The sequence below is a fragment of the Cherax quadricarinatus genome, chromosome 80 (assembly GCF_038502225.1).
Source record: "Cherax quadricarinatus isolate ZL_2023a chromosome 80, ASM3850222v1, whole genome shotgun sequence".
Classification (NCBI taxonomy): domain Eukaryota; kingdom Metazoa; phylum Arthropoda; class Malacostraca; order Decapoda; family Parastacidae; genus Cherax; species Cherax quadricarinatus.
In genome coordinates, this window is record NC_091371.1 from 10,324,631 (window position 1) to 10,344,640 (window position 20,010).

Consider the following 20,010-nt stretch of genomic DNA (forward strand, 5'->3'; position numbering starts at 1 on the left):
TGACGGCGACAATGACGGTGACAGTGACGGTGACAGTGACGGTGACAGTGACAATATGGACGGTGATGACAGTGACGGTGACAGTGACAATAGGGACGGTGATGACAGTGACGGTGACAGTGACAATAGGGACGGTGATGACAGTGACGGTGACAGTGACACTAGGGACGGTGATGACAGTGACAATAGGGACGGTGATGACAGTGACGGTGACAGTGACAATAGGGACGGTGATGACAGTGACAATAGGGACGGTGATGACAGTGACGGTGACAGTGACAATAGGGACGGTGATGACAGTGACGGCGACAGTGACAATAGGGACGGTGATGACAGTGACGGTGACAGTGACAATAGGGACGGTGATGACAGTGACGGCGACAGTGACAATAGGGACGGTGATGACAGTGACGGCGACAGTGACAATAGGGACGGTGATGACAGTGACGGCGACAGTGACAATAGGGACGGTGATGACAGTGACGGTGACAGTGACAATAGGGACGGTGATGACAGTGACGGTGACAGTGACAATAGGGACGGTGATGACAGTGACGGCGACAGTGACAATAGGGACGGTGATGACAGTGACAGCGACAGTGACAATAGGGACGGTGATGACAGTGACGGTGACAGTGACAATAGTCAGCTTTGGTTTAGGTCCAAGGCCTAGTTTACGCCAGCACTGGTTTAGGTCCAAGACCTACTTTACGCCAGCACTGGTAAGACCTAGTTTACGCCACGACTGGTTTAGGTCTCAGACCTGGTTTACGCCAGCACTGGTTTAGGTCTCAGACCTGGTTTACGCCAGCACTGGTTTAGGTCCCAGACCTGGTTTACGCCAGCACTGGTTTAGGTCCCAGACCTGGTTTACGCCAGCACTGGTTTAGGTCCCAGACCTGGTTTACGCCAGCACTGGTTTAGGTCTCGGACCTGGTTCAAGTCTGAAAGGTTGCAAGTATCGTCTGTGAAGACTGTACAACACTGTCACTTAGGACTGTGTTTGATACGAGGATGAGGAAGATAAATACTGAGTCACACACCACTTTGTTTTTTTACAGTTTCATTTACAAGGTAAGAACTGTTACCTTAAGTTGATTTACAGTCTTGGAACAGTTATCGTACCTCAGTTGATTTACAGTCTTGGAACAGTTATCGTACCTCAGTTGATTTACAGTCTTGGAACAGTTATCGTACTCAGTTGATTTACAGTCTTGGAACAGTTATCGTACCTCAGTTGATTTACAGTCTTGGAACAGTTATCGTACCTCAGTTGATTTACAGTCTTGGAACAGTTATCGTATCTCAGTTGATTTACAGTCTTGGAACTGTTATCGTACCTCAGTTGATTTACAGTCTTGGAACAGTTATCGTACCTCAGTTGATTTACAGTCTTGGAACAGTTATCGTACCTCAGTTGATTTACAGTCTTGGAACAGTTATCGTACCTCAGTTGATTTACAGTCTTGGAACAGTTATCGTACCTCAGTTGATTTACAGTCTTGGAATAGTTATCGTACCTCAGTTGATTTACAGTCTTGGAACAGTTATCGTACCTCAGTTGATTTACAGTCTTGGAACAGTTATCGTACCTCAGTTGATTTACAGTCTTGGAACAGTTATCGTACCTCAGTTGATTTACAGTCTTGGAACAGTTATCGTACTCAGTTGATTTACAGTCTTGGAACAGTTATCGTACCTCAGTTGATTTACAGTCTTGGAACAGTTATCGTACCTCAGTTGATTTACAGTCTTGGAACAGTTATCGTACTCAGTTGATTTACAGTCTTGGAACAGTTATCGTACCTCAGTTGATTTACTGTCTTGGAACAGTTATCGTACCACAGTTGATTTACAGTCTTGGAACAGTTATCGTACCTCAGTTGATATACAGTCTTGGAACAGTTATCGTACCTCAGTTGATTTACAATCTTGGAACAGTTATCGTACCTCAGTTGATTTAGTCTTGGAACAGTTATCGTACCTCAGTTGATTTACAGTCTTGGAACAGTTATCGTACCTCAGTTGATTCGTACCTCAGTCTTGGGTTATCGTACCTCAGTTGATTTATCTTGGAACAGTTATCGTACTCAGTTGATTTACAGTCTTGGAACAGTTATCGTACCTCAGTTGATTTACAGTCTTGGAACAGTTATTGTACCTCAGTTGATTTACACTCTTGGAACAGTTATCGTATCGTACCTTCAGTTATCGTAAGATGAGTCTTGGAACAGTTATCGTTGATGACATGGAACAGTTATCGTACCTCAGTTGATTTACAATCTTGGAACAGTTATCGTACTCAGTTGATTTACAATCTTGGAACAGTTATCGTACCTCAGTTGATTTACAGTCTTGGAACAGTTATCGTACTTCAGTTGATTTACAGTCTTGGAACTGTTATCGTACCTAAGCTGATTTACAGTCTTGGAACAGTTATCGTACCTCAGTTGATTTACAGTCTTGGAACAGTTATCGTACCTCAGTTGATTTACAGTCTTGGAACAGTTATCGTATCTCAGTTGATTTACAGTCTTGGAACAGTTATCGTACCTCAGTTGATTTACAGTCTTGGAACAGTTATAGTATCTCAGTTGATTTACAGTCTTGGAAGTGTTATCGTACGTCAGAACATTTACAGCCTGAGAACTATTATCCTACCTTAGTTCATTTCACAAACGAGCCCAATCTGATTACCATCACTCACTCAGGATGCCACCCACAACAGTCGGCTATCACTTGGATACCTATTTACTGCTAGGTGTCTAGAGCCAGTTGTCTGACCAGCTTAACCTATCCAGGTCAACCCTGGATAGGATATCTCTCTTATCGGCATCATATTAAACATCGACACCTGTGTGTGTGTGTGTGTACTCACCTATATGTGATTGCAGGGGTCGATTCACAGCTCTTGGCTCCGCCTCTTCGCTGGCAGCTTCTGCGTGTGTACACCTGTACACAACATTCCTAGTTATCCTGCTATACTTTCACAAAATCACACTTTATTTCTCAGTAAAAAAAAACTGCCAGTTTAGTATATTTTAATGATTAAATTGTAGAAGTTAGAAATGTTTATACACGCGCTCCCTGTCTTGATGCCAGACACCACCAGATCTCTCAACACCGCCATGAAAAATTCCTATCCTGCCATCCCTCGCTCGTCCTCTATCAATATCCATACGTTTATTTATTTGAAGAGGGGGGGATCTTTTAGATATTCCCGTCACGGCGAGCTCCATGACGCAGACGTTGCATCGTCATTAAGCGTCGTGTCGTCTGCGTCAAACATGGCGGGGCGCAGGACTGCCAGCGGCCGCCACCAACCGCGACACTAACGTCACCCCACAGTGACCTAGAGCCGCATGCAATATTCATTAGCTTCTCACAATAGCTAGTAAATCACTGGCTATATTGACGAGTCACACTTATAATGCTCAACATCACCCACAGTGTCCCAGATGTGCAAACATTATTCAACATAACGAGAGAGAGAATACACATCCTCAAAAGACGTCCATAACACAAGTAAAAAAATTCCATATTACGGAAGCACAACAAAATACAAATACATAATCAAGACACACAAGTGAATTATTAAAAAAAAGACATATTTCACGCAACATCCTGCGCTATAAACGTAAGAATATAAAAAAAAATAGCAGTTCACCGTAGGACAACTGCAAAAGGTATCTGGCGCCGCGGGAAGACGATCGTACCCGCCACAACACAGAAGATAAACGACAATCTAATACAGGTTGAGCACGTACCTCCCTCTTCATCTTAGCTTGCAAGAGGGTGTGGAGGCGGTCGTAGAGGTTGTGTCCATTATTAATACTGTTATTATTGTTGGGTGAGCCTGGCGGGGGCGGGGAGGAGGCTAGAACACCGCCTTCCCTGGCCGTGAAGAGCGAGGCGGCAGACACCTGCTGGCGAAGCTTCGCCAGGATGTCTTCGCCTTCGGCCATGCCTCCGCCAGGCTTGAGTGGGCTGTCCCGGCCGCCCATCAGACCAACACTGTCCTCCTGCTCCATGTCCGACACTCGGTCCTCCGTACCAGACTGAAACGAGAAGCACAAAATTATCCCATCAGACTAATGCAAAACTAGGCCTTTCACACCAGCCAGTACTTCTTCAGGAGCTATGCAATGTTGCAAGTCAGCATTTGTCCTGACGAAGTGCTGGCGACAGCGTGAAAGGCCTACATCTAGTTCTTTTTTCAATCCTCTAGTCTCTCACACGAGACAAACACTAGGAAGACCAGGTCTGTATATTTTGGGCCTCCAGCTAAGGTCCTCTTCAGCAGATACAAATAAATGAGAGACCAGATATTTATAGGGTGATATTTAGATAAGAAAATATTAAATGGTTTAAAATATCTGAACAGAGGACTTACCAATGGTTGCGTAATTTTAATAAAAAAGGTCCACTAGCTTTAGCGTGTACACGTATAATGTATAACGCGTATAACGTATGTACACCAGTGACTGTATATCACTATGTATAGGCCGTGGTGTATCTTAGGGTATATACATCGATATGTGTATTTCTCGTATATACATTGAGAGATGTTTCATTGTATATAAACCGACAGGTGTGTATTTCCTATATACAGGTATGTTTTTGACATGTTTATACCGTAGTGTGTATCATAGCTATACCCTAAGGACATGTATAAATCTGTATATACACCAACAGGCGTGTAGTGTATATATACACACCTGAAATATACAAAGAAATATCACAGCCAACAGGATTCGAACCCAGATCGGCAGCTCTCCAGGAGTGCTGCTAACTCCCAACCTGACGCCTTACACCACAGCTACAGATGCCGTAGGGTTCGAATCCTGTTGGCTTGTTTCTGTGAGGGATACCGAGGACACCGAAAGATGTGTAGCTATCAGTGTATATATACATCAAGAGGTATATATCTCAGTCTATATACCGAGTTTACGTTAATAATTCCAGGTATTAAAATTTCCTTGACCGATGGTATATAGGTGATACGAAGTGTTAATGACCTTCGTGTGGTAGACAGGCTTTAAACCGTTCTTGATGCTGGTAACTGTATGGAAGCACGCTAGCCAAGCACACACACAATTAATAACGCCGTCTCTTTCTAACTACTACCACTACTATCACTACCACCATTATCTCTCCTTTCTTCCCCCTCATAGTCTCGTATATATTTTGGTCTTCTTACCTTCTCGCTTCAGTGTGACTTGTCAATGGTTTTAGTCTAACTGTAGATCGTCATTACTGTTACTCTTCCAAACACAAATATGTGACATCACCTTCACCACCACACCCTCACCACCACTCCCTCACCACCACACCCTCACCACCACTCCCTCACCACCACACCCTCACCACCACTCCCTCACCACCACACCCTCACCACCACTCCCTCACCACCACACCCTCACCACCACTCCCTCACCACCACTCCCTCACCACCACACCCTTACCACTACACCCTCACCATCACACCCTCACCATCACACCCTCACCACCACACCCTTACCACCACACCCTTACCACCACACCCTCACCACCACACCCTCACCACCACTCCCTCACCACCACACCCTCACCACCACACCCTCACCACCACACCCTCACCACCACACCCTCACCACCACACCCTCACCACCACACCCTCACCACCACACCCTCACCACCACACCCTCACCACCACACCCTCACCACCACTCCCTCACCACCACACCCTCACCACCACACCCTCACCACCACACCCTCACCACCACACCCTCACCACCACACCCTCACCACCACACCCTCACCACCACTCCCTCACCACCACACCCTCACCACCACGTCTTCACTACCACACCCTCACCACACCCTCACCACACCCTCACCACACCCTCACCACCACGCCTTCACCACCACACCTTCACCCCCACACCGTCACCACCACACCTTCACCACCACACCCTCACCACCACGTCTTCACTACCACACCCTCACCACCACGTCTTCACTACCACACCCTCACCACCACGTCTTCACTACCACACCCTCACCACCACGTCTTCACTACCACACCCTCACCACCACGTCTTCACTACCACACCCTCACCACCACGTCTTCACTACCACACCCTCACCACCACGCCTTCAGCACCACACCCTCACCACCACTCCCGCCCCACCACACCTTCACCACCACACCGTCACCACCACACCTTCACTACCACACCCTCACCACCACGTCTTCACTACCACACCCTCACCACCACGTCTTCACTACCACACCCTCACAACCACTCCCTCACCACCACTCCCTCACCACCACACCCTCACCATCACTCCCTCACCACAATACCCTTACCACCACACCCTCACCACCACACTCTCACCACCACACCCTCACTACCACTCCCTCACCACCACTCCCTCACCACTACACCCTCACCACCACTCCCTCACCACCACACCCTCACCACCACTCCCTCACCACCATACCCTTACCACCACTCCCTCACCACCACACCTTCACCACCACACTGTCACCACCACACCTTCACTACCACACCCTCACCACCACGTCTTCACTACCACACCCTCACCACACACCACACCACACCCTCACCACCACACCACCCTCACCACCACACCCTCACCACCACGTCTTCACCACCACACCGTCACCACCACACCTTCACCACCACACCCTCACCACCACACCCTCACCACCACGTCTTCACTACCACACCCTCACCACCACACCTTCAGCACCACACCCTCACCACCACACCCTCACCACCACACCTTCACCACCACACCGTCACCACCACACCTTCACCACCACACCCTCACCACCACACCCTCACCACCACACCCTCACCACCACACCTTCACCACCACACCCTCACCACCACGTCTTCACCACCACACCCTCACCACCACATCTTCACTACCACACCCTCACCACCACATCTTCACCACCACACCCTCACCACCACATCACCATCACACCTTCACCCCCACACCCTCACCACCACACCCTCACCACCACATCTTAACCACCACACCCTCACCACCACACCCTTACCACCACACCCTCACCATCACACCATTACCACCACACCCTCACCACCACGTCTTCACCACCACACCCTCACCACCACATCTTCACCACCACACCCTCACCACCACATCTTCACCACCACACCCTCACCACCACATCTTCACGACCACACCCTCACCACCACATCTTCACTACCACACCCTCACCACCACGTCTTCACCACCACACCCTCACCACCACATCTTCACCACCACACCCTCACCACCACACCTTCACCACCACACCCTCACCACCACGTCTTCACCACCACACCCTCACCACCACATCTTCACCACCACACCCTCACCACCACGTCTTCACCACCACACCCTCACCACCACACCTTCACCACCACACCCTCACCACCACACCTTCACCACCACACCTTCACCACCACACCGTCACCACCACACCTTCACCACCACACCCTCACCACACCCTCACCACACCCTCACCACCACACCTTCACCACCACACCCTCACCACCACACCCTCACCACACCCTCACCACCACACCTTCACCACCACTCCCTCACCACCACACCCTCACCACTCCCTCACCACAACACCCTCACCACCACACCCTCACCACACCCTCACCACACCCTCACCACACCCTCACCACCACACCCTCACCACCACACCCTCACCACCACACCCTCACCACCACACCCTCACCACACCCTCACCACACCCTCACCACACCCTCACCACACCCTCACCACACCCTCACCACCACACCTTCACCACCACACCCTCACCACCACACCCTCACCATACCCTCACCACACCCTCACCACACCCTCACCACACCCTCACCACACCCTCACCACCACACCTTCACCACCACACCCTCACCACCACACCCTCACCATACCCTCACCACACCCTCACCACACCCTCACCACACCCTCACCACACCCTCACCACACCCTCACCATACCCTCACCACACCCTCACCACACCCTCACCACACCCTCACCACACCCTCACCACACCCTCACCACACCCTCACCACACCCTCACCACACCCTCACCACACCCTCACCACACCCTCACCACACCCTCACCACACCCTCACCACACCCTCACCACACCCTCACCACACCCTCACCACACCCTCACCACACCCTCACCACACCATAGTGTCTGGCCTCCCGCTACTCAGTATTTTATCTCCAATATCTATCTGTTGAGGCCAAGCCTCCCCGGGAGGCCAAAGTTTTGTCATCCTTCTTACGTCCATCCCCTAGCCAGCCCCTGGCCCTATCCTGGCCTCCCTGGCCCTGTCCTAACCAACCTCTTGTATTATTCTAGCAAACCCTTGACTCTATCCTAGCTAATCAACCTTTGACTTATCCTTAGCCCCGGGCCATCATCTGGTCCTGCTCCTAACCCTCCCAGGGGCGGTTCCTGACTTGCTCCTAGCCCTGCCCTGGCCAGCTCCTAGCAAACCTGCAGATCAATGCTAGGTGATCGAATCAGGTCCGCGGAGATACAGGATATATCACCGCCTTTGTCCACTCATTCATTTGCTCACGAAGTTGTCTCCGGGGAGGCGTGGGCTGGTGGGCGTGGGCTGGCGGGCGTGGGCTGGCGGGCGTGGGTTACGACCCACTGTCACTGACTCAATGATGAATAAAGGAAATTTATTGATGGTGTTTGTAAGTAGAGAAGAGAGATTTGTCGCTTTATCACGGTGACAGCCGCCTACACGCCCACGCCCACGCCCGCCGGAGGGCGTGGAGTCAGGCTTCTAGGAAGAGGATATCATGAGGCTTACATTAAACACCAGCGCCATAAATCTAATAATACGATTTAATGGCGCAATAAAGCTGCGATCGAGCAGCTGGAGGCGGCACTGCCACCCAGAGTGCTAGGGGTGGTGGCACTGCCACCCAGGAGTGCTAGGGGTAGTGGCATTGCCACCCAGGAGTGCCAAGGGTGGTGGCACTGCCACCCAGGAGTGCTAGGGGTAGTGGCATTGCCACCCAGGAGTGCCAAGGGTGGTGGCACTGCCACCCAGGAGTGCCAAGGGTGGTGGCACTGCCACCCAGGAGTGCTAGGGGTGGTGGCACTGCCACCCAGAGTGCTAGGGGTGGTGGCACTGCCACCCAGAGTGCTAAGGGTGGTGGCACTGCCACCCAGAGTGCTAGGGGTGGTGGCACTGCCACCCAGGAGTGCTAGGGGTAGTGGCATTGCCACCCAGGAGTGCCAAGGGTGGTGGCACTGCCACACAGGAGTGCTAGGGGTAGTGCATTGTCACCCAGGAGTGCCAAGGGTGGTGGCACTGCCACCCAGGAGTACTAGGGGTGGTGGCACTGCCACCCAGAGTGCTAGCGGTGGTGGCACTGCCACCCAGAGTGCTAGGGGTGGTGGCACTGCCATCCAGGAGTGCTAGGGGTAGTGGCATTGCCACCCAGGAGTGTCAGGGATGGTGGCACTGCCACCCAGGAGTGCCAGGGGTAGTGGCACTGCCACTCAGGAGTGCCAAGGGTAGTGGCACTGCCACCCAGGAGTGCCAGGGGTGGTGGCACAGCCACCACCCGGAAGTGCCAGGGTAGTGGCACTGTCACCAGACAAAGGCCACTGATGGCTTCATCGATCCCGTTATGTATGAAGGCAGGGTGCTGAAGAGTCGTGGTCCCTTAACACATATTGAGTTAGTGTACTCATCGCTCCTCTGCTTTACACTGGAGGTATACTGCACCATCTGTCAAGCCTCTTTTGTTCATAAGCAGTCATTTCGGTGTGCAGGTTTGGTACCAATCCCTCCAGTATCTCCCAGGTATAGATTATGATTTATCTTTCTCGCCTACATTCTAGGGAGTATAGTTCCAGGAACTTCAAGCAATCCCAGTAATTTAGATGCTTGACTGAGTTTATACCAGCTGTGAAGGTTCTCTGTACATTCTCCAGCCCAGTAAATCCGTCGTCTGTCTTGAAGGGGACCGTTAGTACACAGTAATATTCCAGCCTAGAGAGAACGAATGACATAATAAGTGTCATCATTGACTTGGTATTTCTTGTTTTCAAGGTTCTAGTTATCTAACCTATCATTTTTCTTGCTGTTGCGATAATAACGCTGTTGTGCTCCTTGAACGTGAGGTCTGACATTATCACTCCCAGGTCTCTCGCATTTGACTTACGTTCTATTGAGTGGTTAAAGTTTGTCTTGTACTCTGATTCTTCCACTATCTAGTAGCCGAAATTTGTCCTCATTGAACATTATATTGCTGTCAGTGGCCCACTGGATGGGAATACTATTAACACAGTGTCACTGTAACTGCAGGGAGAGGAATGGAAGGGCAGGGAGGGGCAATAGAGGTCAGGGAGGGGTAAGGGAGAAGTCAGGGAGATGGACTACACACCTCAGCTTGTCAAAACTCTCCAGTAATTGGTAGACATTGACACCAGTATTATGGTAGTTATCTTCACTGCTGAACCACCACACTCCCCACTAACTTGTTATCTTAATGGCGCAAGATAACGCCGGGAAATGCCCGTCCCTCAGGCAGGGGGGAGAGGAAGGGGAAGAGGCAGAAGAGCAAGGGAGAGGGGGGGGGGTTCTGAAAGAGACCTGGAGGAGTCCTGGAGCAGACCTGACGCGGGTCTTCCTCGATAGTGGATATGCACTCAGATTATACAGGTAAATAGGTAAGCAAGCAGACAGGCAGATAGACAGACAGGGAGACAAGTAGACAGGGAGGCAAAGTCCCCTCCTCCTCCTCACAAGGGAGTGACTAGATGAACTAAAATTAAACGAGCCTTAACGAGAGTTTAATGACAGTGAAGCTACACTCACCATCACTATCCTCACCATTACCGTTCTCCATCACTATCCTCACCATTACCGTTCTCCATCACTATCCTCACCATTACCGTTCTCCATCACTATCCTCACCATTACCGTTCCCCATCACTATCATCACTATCCTCACCATCATCTGAAGGATGCTTCCAGCGTGTTGACGTTCCCACAGACCGGTCCCAGACCAAGAATCCGGGAGAATGACCTGATCAACCAGGCTGTTGGTGCTAGTCGCGCAAAGTCTAACGTAAGCACCACAGTCCGACTGATCAGGAACTAACTTGAGAAACTTGTCTAGTTACTTCTTGAAGACAGCCAGGAGCCTGGCGGAACTCCCCCTGATATATGAAAGGACGCTGGAAAGTCTTGGTCCCCTCATACTTACTGTTCCTTTAGTGTATAGCGGTGCAGCAGAGTACACCAGTACTCTAGCCTAGTGATTTAAGAGTATCATCACTGGCTCAGCATCTCTTGTCTTGAAAGTTCTAGTTATCCAACCTATCATTTTCCTTGCAGTATCAATGGCAATACTGTTGTGATCCGAACGAGCCCGACTCAAGGCCGGGAGCTGGGAATATAAAAGCTCCCGGAACTCATCAATGGTACATCAAAGGCATCCTTGAAAGTGAGATCTTCCCACATCATCACTTTTAAGTCTCACATACAACTTTCGCTCTGTTGAATGATCTAGTTTAGTGCTGTACTCTGCTATAAGTCTTTATTAAGTCCAGTTGTTTGCCTCATCCTCGGCAAACAACACAGTGTTGCCTGACGTCCATTGGACGACTTGATCTTATATCTTCCTGAGTATTCTCATTGTCTATGACGGACGCCACTCTCATAAAGACTCTGGCGGTATCAGCAAAGAATGTTATGGTGCCATAATTAACGTACTAGTCAATGACGGACATAAGACTGAGAAACAAAAGCGGGGCGAGTATATAGGCCTTGAGGAACCGAGCTCTTTACTGTGCCGGCCTCCAACCTCACTCTATTACTACTGCTGCTCTCTGGATTATATTGGATAAGAAACTAAATATCCTTCATCATCACTATAATATGATAGCTTGTGCTACCAGGTCGGTTGCCGTGTTCCTCCCTTAAGTCAATGTGACCTGACCTGACTAGGTTGGGTGCATTGGCTTAAGCCGGTAGGAGACTTGGACCTGCCTCGCATGAGCCAGTAGGCCTTCTGCAGTGTTCCTTCGTTCTTATGTTCTTATGTTCTTATGTCAGCATTGTCAGACTAGAGGAGCTGACTGCTTGAACAGGAAGTGAACAGGCTTATGGAGGAGTAAGAGAGGAGCCACGAGGAGGTAAGAGGTTAAAGAGGAGAGGAAGTGGAAAGAGGCGATAGAAAGGAGGGGAGAGGGCCTGTTGCTGTCAGCTTTCATTATGACATCCTGACAGCTTCATTTAACTCTGCTAGTCTGGAGAGCTGGGAATTTGGGAGTCAGGGAGCGACCTAAAAGTTGAAGCATTTCTAATTTTCCTTGGCTCGGCAACCCTGGTCTAAGGATGTCACACTTTTCAGGCTGATTTCTTGGTCAACCAGGCTGTTGCTGGCTGCTGCCCGTTGGCCCACATATCCTTCACTGTCTGGTTGATCTGTTGGAGGTAGTTACCTGGAGGTTATTCCGGGGATCAACGCCCCCGCGGCCCGGTCCATGACCAGGCCTCCCGATGTATCAGGGCCTGATCAACTAGGCTGTTACTGCTGGCCGCACGCAGTCCGACGTACGAGCCACAGCCCGGCTGATCCGGCACCGACTTTAGGTATCTGTCCAGCTCTCTCTTGAAGGCAGCCAGGGGTTTATTGGCAATTCCCCTAATGCTTGATGGGAGGCTGTTGAACAGTCTTGGGCCCCGGACACTTATGGTGTTTTCTCTTAGTGTACCAATGGCGCCCCTACTTTTTATTGGCGGCATTTTGCATCGCCTGCCCAGTCTTTTACTTTCGTAGGGAGTGATTTCTGTGTGCAGATTTGGGGTCATTCCTTCCAAGATTTTCCAAGTGTAGATTATGATATATCTCTCCCTCCTGCGTTCCAACGAGTACAAGTCAAGTGCTTCCAAGCGTTCCCAGTAGTTAAGGTGCTTGACAGAACTTATACGTGCAGTAAAGGATCTCTGTACACTCTCTAGATCTGCGATTTCACCTGCTTTGAATGGAGATGTTAATGTACAGCAGTATTCCAGCCTAGAGAGAACAAGTGATTTGAAAAGGATCATCATGGGCTTGGCATCTCTCGTTTTGAAAGTTCTCATTATCCATCCTATCATTTTCTTTGCACGTGCGATCGTGGCACTGTTGTGATCCTTGAAAGTGTGATCCTCAGACATTACTACTCCCAGGTCCCTTACATTATTTTTCCGCTCTATTGTATGGCCGGAGTCAGTAGTATACTCTGTTCTAGTTATTATCTCCTCCAGTTTTCCATAACGGAGTAGTTGGAATTTGTCCTCATTGAACATCATATTGTAGTAATCCAGTTTTCTCTTGAAAACCTTCACACTTGTTCCAGAAATATTTCTGATATCTGCTGGTTGCAGGTTGAAGAGTCTTGGACCACAGTTGTTGATGCTTGTTCTCTTATTGCCTCAGCAGCAGCAGCAGCAGCAAACAACAACAGTAACTACAACACTGCATCATCAGCAAACAGCAGTGACTACAACACTGCATCATCAGCAAACAGCAGTGACTACAACACTGCATCAGTAGACAACAGTAACTACAACACTGCATCATGAGCAAACAGCAGTGACTGCCACACTGCATCATCAGCAAACAACAGCAGTGACTAACACACTGCATCATCAGCAAACAACAGCAGTGACTATAACACCGCATCATCAGCAAACAGCAGTGACTAACACACTGCATCATCAGCAAACAACAAAAGTGACTACAACACCGCATCATCAGCAAACAGCAGTGACTACAACACTGCATCATCAGCAAACAACAACAGTGACTACAACACTGCATCATCAGCAAACAGCAGGGACTACAACACTGCATCATCACCAAACAACAACAGTGACTTACAAATCACCGCAGTGAAAGGCAACTTTGTACATCACTAATTAGCGCTTCATCCTGACCAATCACCTTCACAAATATAACTGAGCACCACCACGTGCGGCACAGCGGCTTAATCACCCTAAACAGGTGATTAAGCCCAGATAACAACCTTAACCAGGTGTTTGAGATCCAGTGACGACTTTAATCAGGTGTTTGAACCCTGATCACACTTCTACAGGTGTTTTATGCCCAGGTAACAGCCTGTGTCAACAACACACGTGATCTGCATGATACGATAACTGGAACACGTGGCCAGTTATCGTACCGAGGAGAAACTACACGTGTTCACTACGAGATATTTACAACACAGGTTTAAGGAACACGTGTAAGCATGACTAGGACAAGAGAAGAACACGTGTCCTGACTAAGTAAAGGCAGGTTACACATGTCCTGACCATTACGAAATGTATGTCTCTCTCTCTCTCTCTCTCTCTCTCTCTCTCTCTCTCTCTCTCTCTCTGCTCATCATTTAGTTCTTGCTCCCGTGTGTGTGTGTGTGTGTGTGTGTGTGTGTGTGTGTGTGTGACTGACAGCATCCTTGCCGCTGTCTCTACCTATTTTTGACAGCTCGCTGCCACTCCTTGACAGCTGGAAGCACCTCGGTCAACCTTCCCCTTATCCCACCCAAACCCGCCCGCCTCAGCTCCTCCACACTCACCCACCCGTTCTCAAACTCCCCTAGCCCACACACCTTCCCCCACAATACCTACCCACCTCCCTCGTTACTTAACCCACCCACCCACGGCCAATCCGCCCACCCATCAGTACACCTAATAGCCCACCCAGTCCACACCCACTAACCCACCCACCTCTCCAAGTGTGACGCAATATTGTATTAATACGATACGAAAGCGCTGAACCCGTCAGAGTGCGTATGGTTAGTGACGTCACATCGCTGTTTTATAATTGGTGGAGACAACGATGACGTAGGAAGATGGGCAGGGCGTTGGGAGTCGGGGTTAGGGGGGTGAGGGAGGGAAGGGGGTTGACCCGATGCTGAACCCCCAGTGGGGGGGTATTGACATGCGCAGGAAGGGGGGCATTGCACCCCCCCACACAGGCCAAGTGTCTATCGACAAGTGCCTTTGACAACTGGTAACTAAAACATACACACACACCTGGAGCTGTGAATCGACCCCTGCAACCACAAATAGGGGAACACACACACACACACAATTCGTGATACAAGTCCACAAATTTTCTCCTTCAAGTCACTCCTCCATCACATACCAGCAAGCCAGGTATATTTAGCATAAATAAATAATAAAATAACCCGCAGGATGGCGGGATCGTTGAACTGGAGAAGACCAGACAACATTAATTTCAGTCAGGTGGGACAAAGCCTAGCCAACCCACCCCACTGCCACACGCACGACGCACCCACCCCACTGCCACACACACGACGCACCCACGAGCCCACCCCACTGCCAAAACGCACGACGCACCCACTCCACTGCCACACGCACGATGCACCCACCAGCCCACCCCACTGCCACACCCACGACACACCCACCAACCCATCCCACTGCCATACGCATGACGCACCCACCCCACTGCCACACCCACGACACACCCACCAACCCATCCCACTGCCATACGCATGACGCACCCACCCCACTGCCACACGCACGACGCACCCACGATATTCCTCCTATCCTCTAACCTTATAAATTATCCTCCAAGTCAATTTATACATTTCTCACTCACAATCTCATTAAGATTGTAATTTCCTGAGACATATAATTAAAAGAGCCACAAAAAAAAATTATACATGGAGTTATCAGGCATCTCGCTCACGCCATGACCATCAGACGCCTTCAACCGTGTAAATAGGGTTGACACTCCCATTCCAACTCTGTATAAACTTGGCCCTAAAGCCCCCTGGGGGACTTGTGACCCTTCAGCGTCCATCTCTTCAATTGGTTGTTCCCGTAACGAGGCTAACTAGCCAACAGGTGATTACCATCTCTGAGTTATTGGTGCATTCGACACACGAATTCACCTTTAATCTTGAGAATGCTTGAAAACGCCGCTATTAATGTCCTTCAGAGCCATAAATCTCAGCCAATTGAGGTGTCTGGATATTCTGGCATCTCACGTGCTGCCAGGAACGTAAACAAAGGAATGCTATGTGACCCATGATGCTGTGTGACCCATGATGCTGTGTGACCCGTGATGTGCGACCCATGATGCTGTGTGACCCATGATGTGCGACCCATGATGCTGTGTGACCCATGATGCTATGTGACCCATGATGCTGTGTGACCCATGATGCTGTGTGACCCATGATGCTGTGTGACCCATGATGTGCGACCCATGATGCTGTGTGACCCATGATGTGCGACCCATGATGCTGTGTGACCCATGATGCTATGTGACCCATGATGCTGTGTGACCCATGATGCTGTGTGACCCATGCTGAGTGACCCATGATGTGCGACCCATGATGCTGTGTGACCCATGATGCTGAGTGACCCATGATGTGCGACCCATGATGCTGTGTGACCCATGATGCTATGTGACCCATGATGCTATGTGACCCATGATGCTGTGTGACCCATGATGCTGTGTGACCCATGCTGAGTGACCCATGATGTGCGACCCATGATGCTGTGTGACCCATGATGCTATGTGACCCATGATGCTGTGTGACCCATGATGCTGTGTGACCCATGCTGAGTGACCCATGATGTGCGACCCATGATGCTGTGTGACCCATGATGCTGTATGATCCATGTTGCTATATGATCCACGATGCTGTATGATCTAGGTTCCTGTATGACCCATAATGCTGTACGAAACTCTCTACTATAAGTCTGATCCTTGAAATTGTTTTTCTGTCCACATTGTAACTATCACATAGCATAGTGCAGCAGTACAGTGGTGTTGTTAGGTTGGTTAAAACCAGCAGTAACAGCCTAGTTGATCAGGCCCTGATCCATCGGGAGGCCTGGTCGTGGACCGGGCCGCGGGGGCGTTGATCCCCGGAATAACCTCCAGGTAACCTCCAGGTAACCTCCTTCTAGGTAGTGCCCTCCCTTCTAAGTAACCCCCTTCCTTCTAGGTAATCCCCTCCCTTCTAAGTAACCCCCTTCCTTCTAGGTAGTGCCCTCCCTTCTAAGTAACCCCCTTCCTTCTAGGTAGTGCCCTCCCTTCTAAGTAACCCCCTTCCTTCTAGGTAGTGCCCTCCCTTCTAAGTAACCCCCTTCCTTCTAGGTAATCCCCTCCCTTCTAAGTAACCCCCTTCCTTCTAGGTAGTGCCCTCCCTTCTAAGTAACCCCCTTCCTTCTAGGTAGTGCCCTCCCTTCTAAGTAACCCCCTTCCTTCTAGGTAATCCGCTCCCTTCTAAGTAACCCCCTTCCTTCTAGGTAGTGCCCTCCCTTCTAAGTAACCCCCTTCCTTCTAGGTAGTGCCCTCCCTTCTAAGTAACCCCCTTCCTTCTAGGTAGTGCCCTCCCTTCTAAGTAACCCCCTTCCTTCTAGGTAGTGCCCTCCCTTCTAAGTAACCCCCTTCCTTCTAGGTAGTGCCCTCCCTTCTAAGTAACCCCCTTCCTTCTAGGTAATCCCCTCCCTTCTAAGTAACCCCCTTCCTTCTAGGTAATCCCCTCCCTTCTAAGTAACCCCCTTCCTTCTAGGTAGTCCCCTCCCTTCTAAGTAACCCCCTTCCTTCTAGGTAATCCCCTCCCTTCTAAGTAACCCCCTTCCTTCTAGGTAATCCCCTCCCTTCTAAGTAACCCCCTTCCTTCTAGGTAGTCCCCTCCCTTCTAAGTAACCCCCTTCCTTCTAGGTAATCCCCTCCCTTCTAAGTAACCCCCTTCCTTCTAGGTAATCCCCTCCCTTCTAAGTAACCCCCTTCCTTCTAGGTAGTCCCCTCCCTTCTAAGTAGCCCATTCACTGCCAACGCAAACTGTCCTCACACGTGGGTAAGGGAGGACCCAGCACACGCATAACACATTCCAGTCCTATTCCACCGGGAATGCAATAGGATTATTAAGGAAATTACCAGACTGGAATGGAAATTAAACCTTTGGATCAATACACACACACACACACACACACACACACACACACACACACACACACACACACACACACACACACACACACATACACACACAGGAGCTGTGACTCGACCCCTGCAACCACAAACAGATAAGTACACACACACGCACATACATAGATTTGACTGTCAGATTATATGTATGTGTGTGGGTGTAATGGGTTTCACTGGGTTCCTGCCTCACGCGCCTTGTCGAACCTGTCCTCGAAGCTCGGTATGGAGGTTCTTCCCACCGCCTCTCCGAACTATCTCGTTCCGTTCCTCTACCATTCTGAAGAAATACTTTCTAATGTTCCTTTTCCTTCTGGATAGAGTGACACATGGACCTTCTAGTGACACATGCCACTTTTAGAGACACATGGCACTCCTTGAGATGCTTGGCACCCCTTCCACCCGAGACACATAGCACCCACCTGTGTGTACCGTAGCAGTGGAAGAACCGTGGCACTGGCACCGTACATTACAGCAACCCACTGTTCTCGTGGTGAAAGCACCCACAGATCAACAAGCACAGTTCGCGGTCCAACAAGGACAGTTTGCGCTCTAAAAAGTACTTCGCGATCAAGCAAGCACACTTCTGCAGTTCAACAAACCAAGTTCGCGCTCCAAGAAGCACACTTCACGGTCCATAAGGCACACTTCGCGATTAAAACGCGCAGCACAGACGACGGTATGAGACCGGTATAACCACAATTAATTTACCGGACAGACATGAGAGGATATATATATGACAGGGATGTAAGGGAGTGAGAGAAAATGGAGGGAAGGTGGGAGATAAGAGAGAGATGGAGGAGAGAGAGAAAGAAGCGGAGAGATACGTGCTACTTGAAGCTAGCCACAGCTACGACTAACCAACAGGTGATCGCTGGCTAGGGGAAATGGTTCGATATCAGCGGCCCTTCTCACTGTATAAATCACGTCCCTCGGCCCCGCCCCTATCCATTCCTTTAGCCCTCTTACCTCCACCTCCTCTGGTGTTTCTTACCTCTCATTTCAGACCTCTCGGAGGCCTGAGGTTGTTGCCGCCAAGGCAAACACGGGGCTATCGGCTACCCCACCTTCAGAGTCCATCCCATCGTTAGTCTTAAATTCCCCCCTCCCCATGTTTACACCCATTACAAATTCCAATTCACCACACCTTCACCTGCAGATCTATCATATTTATATTACCCCATTCCCCATTTAGTATTTCCTCTATTAAAACCTCCACGTCACCTTTCTAGTCGACCCATCCACTATCTTTCATAACAGAGTATACCAAGAGAGTATACTTGGAGATGGTTTCGGGGGTCAACGTCCCTGGCAGTGACCCCCGAAACCTTTTCCAGGTATACTCTCGAGGTATACCCTGCAAAGAGTTACAGTATTCTGTAACTCTTGCAATAAATCGACTTCTATAGTATCTTTGTCACGACAATCACTCTTGTAACACCTGACAGCCTGTGGTGACTCGTGGCGTTACTGTTACGGCTGTGATAAGTCTCACATTGTCAGTCACAACCTTTCGAAGTCCCGTAACATTTACGTAACGCTTGTGACATCCATCACAGGTTTGTAACACCCGTCACTTGTGTCAAAGCGTCCAAATAAGCAGCGTGTCAGCTTAACCTTGGCAAGTAAAGACTTGGATTTCTCGAAAGACGTATAGGGGCGACACGACAGAAAGACGTAAGTGAACGACACTACAGAAAGACGTAAGTGAACGACACGACAGAACAGAAAACCTATTGAAAGATTTCTAAAAAAAAAAATCTTTCTGAAAACATCAGTAAAGAATTCTAATTCAAAGTATCCAAGCTTAGATTTAGAAAACAGACAGGTACACTGTGTAAAGCCAGGTCCCACTGTGTTACACAGTGTGTACTGCACTAAAGAGGTACCAAAGCTTTACAACACAATAAAAGTTTAAAACTTTGTTGACATCCCTCTTAAGCGCAGCTTTACACAAATAACCCGCACATAGAA

At 49.6% G+C, this 20,010-nt stretch overlaps 1 protein-coding gene across 6 annotated transcripts in view; it reads right to left on the reverse strand.

Annotated features, from left to right (window-relative positions):
• LOC128702322 (AT-rich interactive domain-containing protein 3C) overlaps positions 1-20,010 on the reverse strand; it is a 385,866-nt gene that overhangs the window by 338,698 nt on the left and 27,158 nt on the right. For all 6 annotated transcript variants that reach the window (XM_070102108.1, XM_070102109.1, XM_070102106.1 and 3 more), the window contains exon 2: positions 3,768-4,058. In XM_070102108.1, coding sequence (XP_069958209.1) covers positions 3,768-4,058 — 291 coding nt within the window. The remainder of the gene's footprint in view (positions 1-3,767; positions 4,059-20,010) is intronic.